The 15,902-nt window shown below is 32.8% G+C and overlaps 2 protein-coding genes across 2 annotated transcripts in view; one reads left to right on the forward strand and one right to left on the reverse strand.

The window, feature by feature from the left end:
* LOC148308439 (phosphatidylcholine:ceramide cholinephosphotransferase 2-like) overlaps nt 1–15,902 on the reverse strand; it is a 129,124-nt gene that overhangs the window by 59,240 nt on the left and 53,982 nt on the right. The window lies entirely within an intron of this gene.
* The window catches only part of fat-spondin (extracellular matrix protein f-spondin), a 33,118-nt gene that overhangs the window by 2,539 nt on the left and 14,677 nt on the right, over nt 1–15,902 (forward strand). Inside the window, exons 3-8 of the mRNA XM_088261761.1 lie at nt 3,215–3,347; nt 5,140–5,291; nt 5,871–6,049; nt 6,463–6,593; nt 8,318–8,540; nt 9,753–9,927. Of these exons, the coding sequence (XP_088117887.1) occupies nt 3,215–3,347; nt 5,140–5,291; nt 5,871–6,049; nt 6,463–6,593; nt 8,318–8,540; nt 9,753–9,927 (993 nt within the window). The remainder of the gene's footprint in view (nt 1–3,214; nt 3,348–5,139; nt 5,292–5,870; nt 6,050–6,462; nt 6,594–8,317; nt 8,541–9,752; nt 9,928–15,902) is intronic.

Raw genomic sequence — 15,902 nt, forward strand, 5'->3', positions numbered from 1 at the left:
CAGAGGGTATTTTAGGCTTAAAGCTTTGAAGAAAGGGGATTATTATTGTATGTATGTATCTATATTTATAAATATATTTTTAAACTTCTTACCTAGAAAAAAAATCCTTAAACCACCCTTATTAATTCCTCTCCTTTCCTTCTCCTTCCTGCTAAATCTATTATTTTGTATAATACCCTTTTTTTGTTTTTTTTGTTTGATCGCTGATTGTTTTTTTTTATAGTTTTATAACATAAATGTGGAATTGTTTAATTGGCTTTTTTTAACGTAACTATTTTTTAATTTTTTGTTAATGTAATGTAATGTTTATTATTGTTAATGTAACTTTTGTTTATTGTATCATTTTTTATATGTAAGCTGTACAATTCCCGAATAAATAAAATAAAATATATTAATAAATTATTCAAACAGGGATTCTAGAGTTAACGTTTTTTGGCAGTATACCCACGATATATAGAATTTTTTTTTAGTTCCACACCTTTTAATAACTATTTTCTTTTCAAAACCATATACATATAAATTTATTTCGAAGAAAAACTTTTTTTCCAATATAAAAACGGTGTTTTTAGAAATAAAAACAATTAAATGTCATCTGGGTTTAAAGAAAAATAAGTTACGATGTGTCGTATATTGAGCCTTAAAATAATTTATAGTTATATTTATCGAAAACGCTTTAGATACTATTTCTAGTTCAGGGTAAGAAATTGAAATATTTCATAGAAAAATTAATTTTTAAAAATTAAAGACTTTGTGATTATACTATATTAAATTTAAAAAACATTAATACATGAATTGATTGACAATTGTAACTTATTTACCAGGGGTCGTATAAACTCAGCTGGGTTTAACAGGGTAGATAGATCGGAAGTATGTGGTAGACAAAAAATTCCTTTTCCGTACAATTTTCCTTATGTAGGTAAAAGACCTACATTAAAAAATACGTACAAAGTTATAATATTTTTCGTATATCAATCAACTAACAACATTATTACTAGATTTTTCTCTAAAACCCAAACAGTGTCAAGCGTATAATAATGAAGGTACTGGTACAAGGAAAGTCCATTAGGTTCAGGAAGTCATTAGATCCTAACCAAAAGAATAATAAAAAATCCACCATATACTTATATCACACGCACTTATTTCAGTATTATTTTATGGATTGATTGATTGCTTCTGATAATGTATAATTTTAAATCGATTGCATTAAGAGAATATGATAAAATATAAAATTCCCAAATTAATAAAAAAACTAGAACATATAACAAATACAGAACATTTCTGTATTTTTTTAAATGGGTTAATTGTTGTACATTTTATTGATGATATGTAAAAATATACTTTATGAATATTGAAAATTTGCACATATACTTATGCATATTTTAAATAAGAAATCGGAATAGCGTGTCCGTGAGTTATTAAAATAAACTTGATCAATAATAATGATCTTTAATTACAAGTACTATATTTCAATTTATTTGTAATTAATTAAGCTATAACAAAAGCAAACTAATTTAATACATACATATAATTTATATTTGAAGTACTAACTTTTTGATTTTCCATTTTATAATTAAAATGTAACTTTGTTTTAAAATCACTATAAATATTTTATTATAACTTAGTAGCCTCCGCCTCCGTAGTGTAATGGTCAGCACGCTCGGCTACCGTTCTGGAGGTCCCGGGTTCGATTCCCAAGAGGGGTAAAATAAATATTAAGTAAAGTGATTTTTTCACTGTAATATTTATTCAATATTACCATGGACTGGTACCTGAAGCAGAGGGCTGATCACCCTTCCTTCATGTGTAAACGATCAAGATAACACTGCGTTTATATGACACAGTGCCCTATGCACCATTGGGGTGCGGATAAGGGTTTTATTATTTTATTATATAACTTAATAATAATGTCTACCGGTTTCGAAGCTAACCTTTTCTTTATCAAGACTGATTAATACTAAAACACTATCTACTTAACAACATTCAACATATTTTGACGGTTAGGCAAAGGAGCTTGGGTATATCTCAAGTGGCTTTATTTTTTGTGTTGATTGGCAGTCACTGTCAAAAGGGATCAGGGATGATGAGTAATTGGAAACATATTAATTTTATTTTATTAAAAATACAATATTGATTCATTTTAGGACACAAGGGTGTATTTTTTGTCATGTCATATTGAGTATGTGAAAAACATAACATTATATTAAGGTCCTGCATTCGTTAAATACAACTTAATTTTCACTGAGCCCAGGTAAAATTTGACGTGATTAATTTTTTTATCTCAAAAACCGTTAATGTATTGAAAAAATGTTTTTTCTTCAAAATAAATGTATGGTTTTGAAAAGAAAAGTTATTGAGAGGTATGGAAGGAGTTTAAAAAAATTATAAAAGTATTATTTCAATATAACTATACGAATATTATAAAGAACGAAAAACAAAATATGTGCAAAATATGTGCAAAAAACGAAATATGTGCATTCTAAAAAAATAAAAACAACACTGTTTTTACATTTAAAAAATGATTTTTCTTCAAAAAAAGTGTTGTTGAAAGGTAGGGAAGGAGTTTAAAAAATTATGAAAATATTATTTCAATATATAAACAAGTATCATAAAAATTTAAATAAACTAACATACTTATGTATATTATAAAAAAAAATAAGTTTAAGTGACGACCGGCTCTCAGCGCAGCCAGACGCTTAGTGAATTATATTATTGCGATTAAGGCCTTAATATTTTGATAACAAATGTTGAAACGTTTTTTCTCTTTTTAGTAAATTCTTAACAATTTTATTAAAATCATGTCACACGTTTATTTAGTATGGTTTAAATTTCATTGTCATAGTATGTTTTTCCCTACAATTTTTTTTAGACTTTGATATAAATACCGAACATAAGAAATGAATTTACGGAAAATGAAAATAAAATGAAAATGAAAAAATAAGGTTTAATTTTTTCGCAACATTTTAATTTACTAACGCCATCTATTTCGACGGGTTGAAAACTTTGTGTGGATTATCTTCAAACCAAAACCACACAACGGAAAATGTGCTTTTTAACATAAATATATTTCAAAAGTTACAAAAAAAATTGTTTTAATTTCGTGGTTCATGTTAAATCAGTAAATAACACATAATTTATTAATGGAAGTTATTAGAGATTTCGATGGGATCAATAATATTGAAATATTTATAGATGGTGTTTTTTTTTCATTCCTCAGAGGTATGGTGTTTGAAAATCCCAGAAAATGGTACGCTGACGATGGACAGCTATCACGACTTATTTGTGAGCAGCAGAGTACGAGGGAATCAGATGGAGACAGATGTTGTGCCTGTGACGATGCCAAGTATAGTGTAAGAATCATTGAATTATTTAAAAAACGTACCTATTATTTAAAAAAATATTTCACAATTATACACTTTTTCTAGATAAATTATATCGGTAGTGTAAAGGCAAAGGGGTATATCTGTCTCAGACCAATTTTTACAGGAGAGAAAAAAATCTTGTGGAATTAAATAACTCTAATAATAAAAATGAAAATGGTATTTTCTGGCGTTTCTCATGTGTGTGATTATAATCCAGGATTCGGACCTCACATACTAATATAAGAGTTTCTGCTTGATAAAAAGCTTCTTTACATCTCACCAATAGATATCTCTAGTGATGTTCTAGTGATTCAAGAACAATGTTTCAAAATTGGTTCATATATATAGAACTTCCAAGAATTTGAGTAGTGTGGTTGTCAATAATGGGTAGAATTGGGGAATGTTACACGTGTGTAAAGTGATCACTTAAACCAGCCTATGACGGTCGTCAGCCCCGTAAATGCCCAGACTTCCATATTCTTCTTCATCTTTGATGAGATGTTAAAAGATAATATGAAAATAACTCCTGTAATTGGAGATAATCCAGATTTTGTGAACAAGTATTTGGACACACTCAAAATGTTATTTTTTTTGTTGACGTTCAAGCACTATCTACCCTCTGATTGCAAACAGCTAAATAAGTTATCAAACGTTTTGACCCATATCACTCGTCCGTTATTAGTTGGTTGGAAGATTTTGCTTTTTAGCAATAAGCCTGCCAATGTACATATTTCTTTTCTGTACATGAAGTTTAAATAAATAAATAAAATCAATATAAACGTGTTTGGATAATGTCGTGTCATGATTTTTTTTAACGGTTACACTTAAACATACCGGTTCACTTATAGCCAAATACGTTTTATTTAAGTGGTAAAACTAACATCTCATTACAAAACCACGACCCACGACTCCGTGAATACATTACGTACGCAATAACACGAAGGTTTACCTTGTTTACTCCAAACAAAGATTTCTAAATAAGTTTTCCTCGTTTGCCCACGACATACCATATTATTGTACGTTATTTTATTTATTGTTTCGGCATTAACTTTGTGGTAAGACATGTTACAATGATTAAAGAAAACACTTTGTCTGTATAAAACGTCTGTATAATCACATGTGATTATACAGACCTGAATGATGGAAGTTTAACTTCTGAAACATGTAGTCTATAATAAAACTCAAGTGGTAAACAACGAAGTGTTTTCTTTAATCATTATTGTACGTTCATTTTATTTTTGTTATTTATTTAGGAGTATTATTTTCTAAGCCTACAATTGTATTATATTTAGTTTAACCTTGAATAGCAACAAAATCTTTACTGTCAGATGCTAAAAACAGATGATAAAAGTGTCTCAACTGATATGAAGCATCTATATTTAATTTGTAGAAATAAGAAAGAAGTCTGAACATTTCACGGCCTAGCATTTGGCTGGCTACAGTGATCACTTTATACATTAACATTCAGTTCATCATTGAACATCCGTATTACATTTTAAAAAAAAGTATGTATACACTGTTGTCGGATTCCTTTCGTATGTTAGATGAAATTTTGATAGATGTATAATTTTGGCTGACGGTGCTGATATTAGTTGAGAATTGTGAAATATATGGGTTTCTCCAAAGCCTCATTTTAATTAATATCTAACAGAAATGAAGAAGTTTTTGACAGGGGAATATGGAAATCAGGTTAAATTCTCAAGCACGTTACATGAACCAAGTGTCTTTTTCGATTTAAAAAAATGATTGGTGTTTTGAAAAAAAAATTCCCTTCCTACAGATGATATTTGAAGGCATCTGGTCGAACAAGACTCATCCGAAAGATTTTCCATTTTCTCTCTGGCTGACACACTTCTCTGACGTCATTGGTGCATCTCACGAGAGAGGTTTTAGCTTCTGGGGAGAGGGCCAGATTGCATCCGATGGATTCAGGTATGTGAATATATCATTTCATCAAATACAAACGCTGTTACGATCCTAGATTACTTTTTCTCGTCAACGTTTCCAAATTCCAAGTCACGACAATAACTTTTCGGACCTTTTTTTTCCTTGGACGAACTTGATTCCTCTGCTCCTTTTCTTGCTCCCGGAATCCCGCAAGCAGGCCCTGATACATTGTCAGGGCAGTGCACAGACAGGGTAGTGCATCACAGCATTTGTTTTACCACGAATCTTTGGTGTCATGGCCTAGGTGATGTTACCCAAGATAGAAGGACCTACAACCTGAGGACGAGGAGAGCTGACTCCAGCAGTCTACAAAGACGATAAGTTAGGATGGAGCCAGGAAGAAGAAAGCTATTACGATCCTATATAATTTTGATGAATTGGATATTTCTTTTCGATATTTTGGATATTGCTTTTCGGATATTGACAAAAATAAAGATAATGTCTGTTTAGTAAAAAAACAAACCCTTGAAGAGGACAATAGGTTGTTGCCGAAACTAGTTGGTTTATAATAATAAAAGTGAGTGGATCAACATTTTTTTTTCTCCAAATAACATATTGTTTCAGGAGTTTAGCGGAATGGGGCTCGGTGCGGCTGATGGAGCAGGAGTTGAGGCAGCAGAGCAAGCACTTGAAAACCATCATCAAGGCCGCTGGACTCTGGTATCCCAAGGTCAACACCAACACAACGGGCTCCTTCAAGGTAGACAGGAAGAGGAATCTCGTCTCCCTCGCTTCCATGCTGGGTGAGGAGTGTTTTTATCATGTTTATTTAACCGTTTGACTTCTGAGAAACAATATATCGACTCTTGTATGCTTTGAAAAATTTCGACATACCGACGACTTTCGGCGTGGAATATCTAGGATTTTTTTGTTGTTGTAAAAACCCTTTTTTTTAGCTAAATTGAAATGAACCATTATTGCAAACAAGTTTTCAAAATTTTTAGCATAATTTAAAGAAAAAATCTCACCAGTTAAACCAACGGTTAAAGTTTTAAATACACTAATCCCGAAAACCCCGAGATCGGAACCTTCTAACTCCGGAATCAACGGGACAGAAAAACTTCCGGTATCCCGGGATAGGATTCCCTAGTCATATGGAATGTCGTAATTTTTAAAAATAAAAGTCCCACTTATATTTAATTTTTTCTTTCGTCAGGTCCAACTCCAGATTGGGTGGTTGGCGTGAGCGGTCTAGATCTGTGTATGAAGAACTGTTCCTGGGTCGAGGATCTAGTCATAGATTTGTATCCCTGGGATGCTGGAACCGACAGTGGAGTCACTTATATGGTGAGAAAAGTCATATTGACCTACATATCGCTCACTCCTTCAAGAACGTCATAAATAAATAAAAAACTTGATTTTTCAGGAGAACGTTTTTAAAGTTTAAAAATATAATACGATGTATTAAAAATAAGTATCAAGCCACTTATTAAACTTTTTACTGTGCAACAGATCTTTTTAGTTAAAACCTGAAGGTTTTTTCTCCATTTGAAAAATATTTAGTATATTTCAAAAAATAATTAAACAATACATTTTCTTCAAAATGCAAAAAAAAACACTTTCTGCCCTATAGCGGGTAAATATAAAGTTTAAAATATGCCGCTTTTGCTGGGATATAGTACATTTTCTGGGCATTCCGAAAACATGCACAACTGAAAATTGACGATTTTTGATATATGACGCCCGGGGCAGCGCTACAGGGCTACAGGGCGCCCGTAAATGTCTTTATTTTTCGTATCATATAGTCTCATATTATATTATTGTCTCAAAAAATGTACTATACATTTTTTGGGCATTCCGAAAACATGCACAACTGAAAATTGACGACGATTTTTTTTTATGACGTTATTGAAAGGAGTGAGCGATATGTCGACCATTGCCTGTGCGATTCTATCGACATCATTCTTTGTTTATGGATTTTTGATATATTTCTCCCTGGCTCCCAATTTATCTCAATATATCCCAATTTATCGTCTTTGTAGACTTTTTGGGGTCAGCTCTCCTCGTACTCAGGTTGTAGGTCCTTCTATCTTGGGGAACGTAACCTAAGCCATGCCTTCAAATCATGTTTTTTTACAGCGTCCAAGAGTTCTTTTGTCTTCCAATAAATGTTATTCCAAGAAGATCCGTTATTAATTGTGGATTTTTAATATCGATATTGTTTGATGTGATCAGACAGTCGGGTTGTTTATTTGAAAGCTAATGATTCGTCACGCAGTTATGGCATTACGGCAGCGAAATTAATAATTTCAATTCGTTCAAATTACCATTGATCATTTTGCCCAAGAAACCTTACAGATTGCACGCAAAAGCGTAATTAAATTTGAATCTAGTGTTAAATTTACATATTATTTTAATTATTCACAACAGACCGTCTCCAAAGAAGTTATAATTTATAATCCTCGTTTAACGTTATAAATAATTTTTTGAGAAGAAAATTCAAACAAATTATTTCACTTTATTTTATTACATAATAATTTAGTTTTATAAAAAAAATAAAAAGAATAATGTTCATTTTAATGTTTCCCTTGGTTTCAACCGATAAATCGATTTTAACTCGATGAAAATTTAAAACTAAAGAATATTATAAAAAACTTTCCGTTTCATTTCAGTTCATAAACAATAATAATAATAGATTTTAATTATCCTGGAATTGCATTTTTAATATATTATTAGATTAAAACCTATATAAGCTTTTCCACTTTATTTGTAAATAAAGTGGAAAAGCTAAAAATATTGGTTTTAATTTAATAATATGTTAATAATAATAATAATAAAACTACGTGTGCTGTATCGTGAGTGTTTTTGGGGAGCCTGGGCTATGGCGAAGAAAGAAATCATAGTATAGGTACATTAAAAAATCGTGAAATATTACATGAAAAACTTTTTTGAGAAACCATGAAAGTTGGATGTTTACAAAATATTATGTTTTTCTGTCGCCTAACTTTGGTTATCTATACTCGCTCCTTAAATTAATAATATCATAAATTAAAAATGTCATCATTTTCCAGTCCCCAAATCTGGAAACGAAACCTCGAGAGAAGATGTTCCGCATCACTACCAAATATCCCGAGGACCCACGCGCCCCCTTCTACGACTCGGAGAGTGACGTCATGCTGCCCCTAGCCAAGCTGTACCTGCACCGGGAGAGCGTCATCCCCAGGACCTGTGACGACACTCTGCTTCAGGAGCTGGTCTTGGAAGTGGCGGAGAACACCGAAGACTCTTCTAGGCGTAAGTCAAACCTCAAAATGGAGTATGCAACCCTTTTGGCTTATATCGTAGTCATACAGGAGAAAGTGACCAAGTGCATTTTTTTTTACAAAAACGTGATTATTGACTATTTGATATATTACTAGCTTAATATTGCCCTGAAAAAATCCTAAAGCGATTTTAAACTTGGAAGAATAATATATTGACTTGTTAAAAATGACTAACTGCATTGATGTTTATTTTCTTGCCAAGCAAAAGTGATTAAAATGGCCCTGTTGAACATTTTACGTTTTTTTAGTTGGTCACTTTCTCCTGTACGACTAGGATTAATTGTAAATAATCTTCTTCTTCCATCCTAACTAAACGTCTTTGTAGACTGTTGAGGTCAGCTCTCTTCATCTTCAGGTTGTAAGTCCTTCTATCGTGGGCAGTCACCTAGGTCATGCCTTCGAATCATGTTTTCTTTCTGCAGCATCCACGAATTCTTTGGTCTTCCTCTTAATGTTGTTCGAGGAAGATCCACGGTGATTGCCTGGTTCACAGTGTGATCAAGGTTTCTGCATCCTATGTGCCCATACCATCTCAATTGCCTTTCCTCTACCTTACTGAATCATGTTTTTTTTCTGCAGCATCCATGAATTCTTTGGTCTTCCTCTAGATGTTATTCGACGAAGATTGTCTGGTTCCCAATACGATCAGGTTCTCTGCATCCTATTTGTCCATATCATCTCAATTGCTTTTCCTCTACCTTACTTTTGATGTCTGTAACACCCAGGCTTCCACGAAGGCGTGAACTTTTTATTTTGTCTCTAAGCGTCACTCCAGCTAACCATCTAACCATACCATCATATATTAATAATAATAATAAAACCCTTATCCGCACCCCAATGATGCATAGGGCACTGTGTCATATAAACGCACCCCCTGTGTCATATAAATACCCCCCTTGGGAATCGAACCCGGGACCTCCAGAACGGTAGCCGAGCGTGCTGACCATTACACTACGGAGGCGGACGTATACCATCATATTATATATAATAATATGGCAACACAAAAGAATGATAAGAATCAACAATAAAATAAAATAAATCTTCAAGAATAAAAACCAATAAATGAGGAGGTAGAAAAAATCTAATAGGGCCTATATGATCTCGTTCACGGGACTATATCCACATTACCGTGGCTCGAATGATCCATTTGTTGGTATTTGAATAAAAGCTGTTTTCTTTGCAGCCGAGTGCGGTGTGACAGAATGGGGCGCTTGGAGCCCGTGTTCCGTGACCTGTGGCAAGGGACTCCGCATGAGGACGCGCTCCTACACCATGCCCCCCGAGAAGGTGCAGATGTTCGGCTGCAACAGGCAGATCGTCTCCAAGGAGATGTGTGTAGCTGACGTCCCAGAGTGCCCGTGAGTGACGAATTAACTTAAGACCCTACTTTTGGGCAAGCTTATATAAACGATATTTATGACACATAGAAGAAGAAGAATATGGAAGTCTGGGCATTTACAGGGCTTACGACCTGTCATGGGCTGGTTAAGTGATCACTTTACACACGTGTAACATTCAACACCAATTCTACCCATGATTGACAACCACAGTACTCAATTTTTCTGAACTTCTAGATATATTGATCAATCTTGGGACCTAGTATATGTGAGCCATCTATATTGGAATTATGAAAGTTTTTATTTAGCGGAGACTCTTTTTATTTGTATTGTAGGTCCGAACCTTACATACAATCATATAATACAGGTTTTAAAGGAGATGAAAAGAAGACTTCTGGAACAGTTTTAATGAACAATTTTATGTACCATATTTAAAGATTTTTAAGTCAAGTATTTTTTTGTAAAGTTAAAAGAAAATCAAACTTATTAATTTTTTCCGTCAAACCACAATATTTATTATCTATAATATTTAGTGATTTCTGAATTATGGCTTGGTATACATGTATTGTGTCGCTTCTATAAATTATCGGTATCTAAAGGTCCAAGTACAATAAGTTCACACTCCAGGAGACCTCTAAGGTCGACTGTCATTTTTTTGCTAATCGAAATAAATACATTACGGCAATATTTTTGACGCCATAAAGTAGTTTATGGTTCTTGGGCCATTAAATCACAGGCGTAGTGTTTAATTGATTAGATTTATAAGTAATTAGATAAAACACGAGTGTTTTCACAGCAATGGCGTGATGGTGAAACATTATTTTTCGAGAATATCTTCAAATTGAACCAGCAGTCGGCGCTCCCAACTCATTAGTGAAACCTATTCACAGTGCCATTTATTTGCCGTGTGAGTTATGGTCATTATTCACGATGAGAAAATCAATACACATACCTTCATATTAGAGGGAATCAACGGTGTTTTTTTTTTTTAATATGCAAAAAAGCAAATTTCGATGCATGTACAAATTCGTAAGAGAGGTCATAAATTATTTTAAGATTCCACAATGGATCTTTGTCAGACGGGAGGAATATCTAATTTAACAAACTCAACCTATAAAGGGTTGTATTAGACTCGTTTTGTGTTTATAACAGCCGATATAATTATTTTTTTCATTCATCATTTTCTTTTGGAAAATTCGCCTTCGAAAAAACGTTATTTTCGTAAGTTGGCAATGAATGACGCCACAGAAACGATGGAGTTATTTTAATGTCGGTGTTATTGCTGAATTATTGGTGGCTCTATTTGTTGATGTCTATGGTCCACCCTCCCACTCCCCCCCCCTCATATTTGTATAACAAATGGTAGTGTAGTGGTAAACAAATAAACCACACTACTACTATTATAGCTCTATAAACCATAAACAATAAACCATATGACGTCATACAACGTTCGATGACGGAAATTTGATGACGTATGCGAACGCACGTTTTTCGTTTTATTCAAATATCTAAAGTTTAAACCTTCATATCTCCCTTAGTTCTGTACAGATTAGTCTTGTAATTATCCATATTAATTTATAAGCCAATAATCACACATCGTGATATTTATCCATTATTTGCACGTAGGGAAAACCGAGGATGAATGTTACAGGGGACAGTTGTAACAAAGTTGTCTGCAGAGGTAAAATATGGCTGTAGAAGATTCAGTGGTTAGTGTCGCCTGCTCTAAGTCAGAATTTAGGCACAGATTTAAAAACTTTTTTAGTCTGGCGCCTCCTTATCGAAATTTCTGTTTAAAGGAGAAAAGAGAATCGCCAGATTATTCTCGTCATAGAAAAAGGGAAGGAATAAAGACATATTGCTCACTTTTCAGCACTTTTATGTCTTTTAAAAACTTCCAGAGCGCACGTAAGTAGCCGTTAACATGTACTTTGAGAAATACTGATTTAAAGGTTCAAACCTCGCCATGGGACAAGTTTATTCCTATCTCAAAATCAAGTTTCTTAGATTTACCCGAAATAATATTGAATTATTTGTGTCTATAACAAGAATAAAATATACTTGTTTACTTTAATTAAACAAAAAAATAGGGAAGCTCTTGATAATGGAATTTTGAAACCGGCTCACTTTGATAAAGGATAGTCCACCCATAATCAATGGTATAAAGGCACAGTGGGATAATAGGTGTATTTACTGTAATTTGGGGATACAAGCATTATTTGTAAACATTGTGCAATAATTTGTGTACACGGTCCAATAAATTATGTACAGTCCGTCAGGGCTCAGAATTGATCGGATCGAACCAGAATATCAGGCAAACCTTCGATTTGTAAGATTCTTGAAAGTAAATAAGTAATAATACCGATATAGGCATCGGATATGATATTATAGGTGTATTATGTTCATTACTATTTGTGATATTCCGTATCGGTTGGTGAAATATTCCATTTTAAGACTTGCGATACTGATAATTTGTATACACAGTATAATGATTTGTTTATACCGATGACTGGTTTTCGAACGTTTTTTTGTCCAGCACCTTCTAGAAGTTTGTACATATTGTTTTTTTTTTAAAGCATCTCCTTAGCTCTTTGAAAAATTGTTTGTCAGTAATAGGATAGTCTTTTGATTGTAAAAGGCGATAAATATGGTCGCTGCCAAGGCAGCACAACGTAAAGCCATGTAAATATTTCGAAGGGAAACTTATTATTTCCGATGCAAAAACGTTTTTTTATTATTTTTATTTATTTATTGGAAAACCAACAGAATATTTCAAAAAAATAACATTCCAATTAGAAGTATTCACTTAAGTAATCTAAAAATAAAAATAAACTGTCATGTACATAAAAGTATAACTATATAATAAACTTACATTACATGTTTTTATCAAATAATAGAAATTTTCTTTATCAACTAGTCAAAAAGACATCAACAATATTTCTCTTAAACTTATTAAAAGAAACATTATTGGTGTCTATTTCATTAAGCATTACATTGCACATATCGCAGGCTCGATTTACAAATGAATTTTGGTAGGACTTGGTGTGCATTTTAAGGATTTTAAATAATTTTTGTTTCTGGTCTGTGCTCCCGGGACTCTCAAATTGATGAGTGATAAAAACTCTGGGTAATCTATATAATTATTTAAAATTTTATACGGTAAAATAAGGTCAGCAGTGTTCCTACGTGTTACGAGCTTGGGTAAATTCATAAATTCATTGCTTTGAGCCATCCGTCTAAAATTAAAATATGAAATAAATTTTGATTGTATGGATTCTATTCGATTAATATAATTTTTTAAGCTGAACATTCAATTACGTAAAATTTTATCTGGATTTAGAGAAAAGTAAGTTGCTACTTAACGAATACAGGGTCTGAAGCGCGTTGGGAGTAACAACGAAACCATTGGTTTTCCAACTGAAAATATGTCAATTTTACAATCTGCCGATAATTCAAGCAGCACTATGCACGCCGTGTTGTGCAGTCTTGTGACGCGGTTCGAGTCCTTGAAGTACCTACGCGGAATACTTGAAACAGTCATTATGAACGCATCAGTAGCGTAGTGTTTCTAGTCCACTGACGTCATTGTTCTGGTCTGATGGCGTGACCCGCGTGACCTATTACGGGCGGTGTAGCAGTGCGGGGGCGGCAGCCCCAGCTAGGGCGGTGGACATCCGGGCCAAGGGCGGGTGTTGCCTCCCATTACTAATGGGTCCATGCGAATTTACTATAACTAGGAAATATTATCGCTCGCATTTATTGACGCGTCTTTCGTCATATTTTAGAACAATTGGTATTATAAAAATAATTGTAAAAACAAAATTGATGGAGTTATTATGCATACATGTCACACATATCAAATGCCTGGTATGGGATTATTCGTAGATTAATTATCTACCTCCTTTCCTAAACTCCCTTTTTTTCTTTCGCTTTCTTATAATGATCAATTTTTAATTTTCATAAATATTTACTTAAATCGTAGTCGTACAGGAGAAAGTGACCAACTATCAAAACGTAAAATGTTCAGGAGGGCCATTTAAGTCACTTTTGCTTGGCAAGAAAATAAACATCAATGCAGTTAGTCGTTTTAAACAAGTCAATATATTATACTTACAAATTTAAAATCATTTACATTTTTTTTTCAGGGCAATATTAAACTAGTAAGATATCAAATAGTCAATATTTACGTTTTTGTAAAAAATGCACTTGGTCACTTTCTCCTGTATGACTACGATATATAATGTAGTTGTTAAATTAATACAACAGTAAATTGTACTAAGTATATATTTTTTTAATGTTCAAGCACTATCTACCCTCTGATAGCAACAGCTATATAAGGTATCAAACGATTTGACCAATATAATTATTTTTGGTTGGTTGGAATATGTTGCTTTTTAGCAATAAGCCCGCAATGTACATATTTATTTTCTGCACATGAAGTTTAAATAAAAAATAATATCTATCAAGATGTAATTTACGAATGTCTGCTACAAACCATCATATTGACACTCCCAATAAATAAATATACAAGCTGCAAAAACATGCATTTTCTTAAGTTATTTTCCGCAAATTATTGATACTGACATGTCACTTATTGTCATGTTATTATGACAAGTCATAATAACATGACAATAAACTATTCATTCAAACCTCCTGGGTATATATAAAACAGGTAAAATACTGTTAAAATTACAAAACCGTGATAAGAATCTGTATTTCCGTAATAAGTTTTATTTTGAGAAAACACGGTCGATAAAGTTTTCTTGGAGTTTCTATTTTTCCACTGCGGAAAGACTGCAGCAGCTATACACGAAATAGTATTGTAAAATATTCATTATAGTACATTTTGCCGTATTGGTGTAGATATAAAGCATAATGGGGTATTATTAATGTATAAGTATACCGAACAACTCTATAGAAATATAGAAATAACATTTTTCCATTTATAGATCGCTCAATGTACTTGCGCTGGTTACTCGTATAAAGGAAACGACAAAAATGATAGTATGACTACATGCTTTCTATTATTATCACTGACAGCTTTCTTGGGGGGACATTATTAAGATTGACATGTTGCGATTGGAATAATGCTTCAACCTTTTACACGTATTTAAAAAATATATATATTGACTGCTGTTATATGGTTGAATATGTTTTTAAAACGAAAATAATTCGTGCGGATGGAGCTGAAATTTAGATAATTTCATCAATTGATTCGGCAGTCACTTTGTGGTAAAATCTTTCCATTTTTAATTGAAGTTTAACTTAGTAAATACCACTATTGTGGTTAAGTGGTATTTACTAAGTAAAACTTTAATTTAAAATAAATTTATATAGTTGAAACCCAAATGGTTGTCAGCTACATTTTGACGATACATGAATTACGTACAATCAGAGGAAACTAGGAAAATTCAGTAAAAAACTGATGAAATCAATAAAAAAATTACCTAGAAGGAAATAAAGTTATTTAAGCTTTCGGGTGTGAATGTTATAAAAAATGATGTAAAATAATATTGTATCACTCGCTAACTAAATGATTAATTTTATTGTATTTTGATGGAAAGGTCGGGACGATTGTAACAGCGGAAGGCACTAATAAAATGAAACTCAGCAATGAAATGGTGATAAAGAAATTTCTATAATTATTATTTCTAACCCATATCCACGCCCAATGGTGCATAGGGCAGTGTATCGTATCGACGCAACGTTATCTTGATCGTTAATTGAATGGAGGCAAGGTGATCAGTTTTGTGCTTTTTGTACTTGTTCAGGGTGAATACGAGAGTGAAAATCACTCATATTTATTTTAAACCCCCTGACAATCGTACTCGGGACTTCCAGCACGGTAGCCTAACACACTTACCACTATACTACAGAGGTGGATAAATTATTTCACTACTGTCAAACATTTGTTACAACCATCCCTTGTTACATTCTTCCATAGTCTCCCATGCGATATTTAATTTAATAATTAAGGCACAATTGTCAATAAACTT

This window comes from Brachycentrus maculatus, unplaced genomic scaffold (assembly GCF_059751285.1).
Source record: "Brachycentrus maculatus isolate JH-2025_06_01 unplaced genomic scaffold, ASM5975128v1 h1tg000166l, whole genome shotgun sequence".
In the NCBI taxonomy this organism is placed as follows: domain Eukaryota; kingdom Metazoa; phylum Arthropoda; class Insecta; order Trichoptera; family Brachycentridae; genus Brachycentrus; species Brachycentrus maculatus.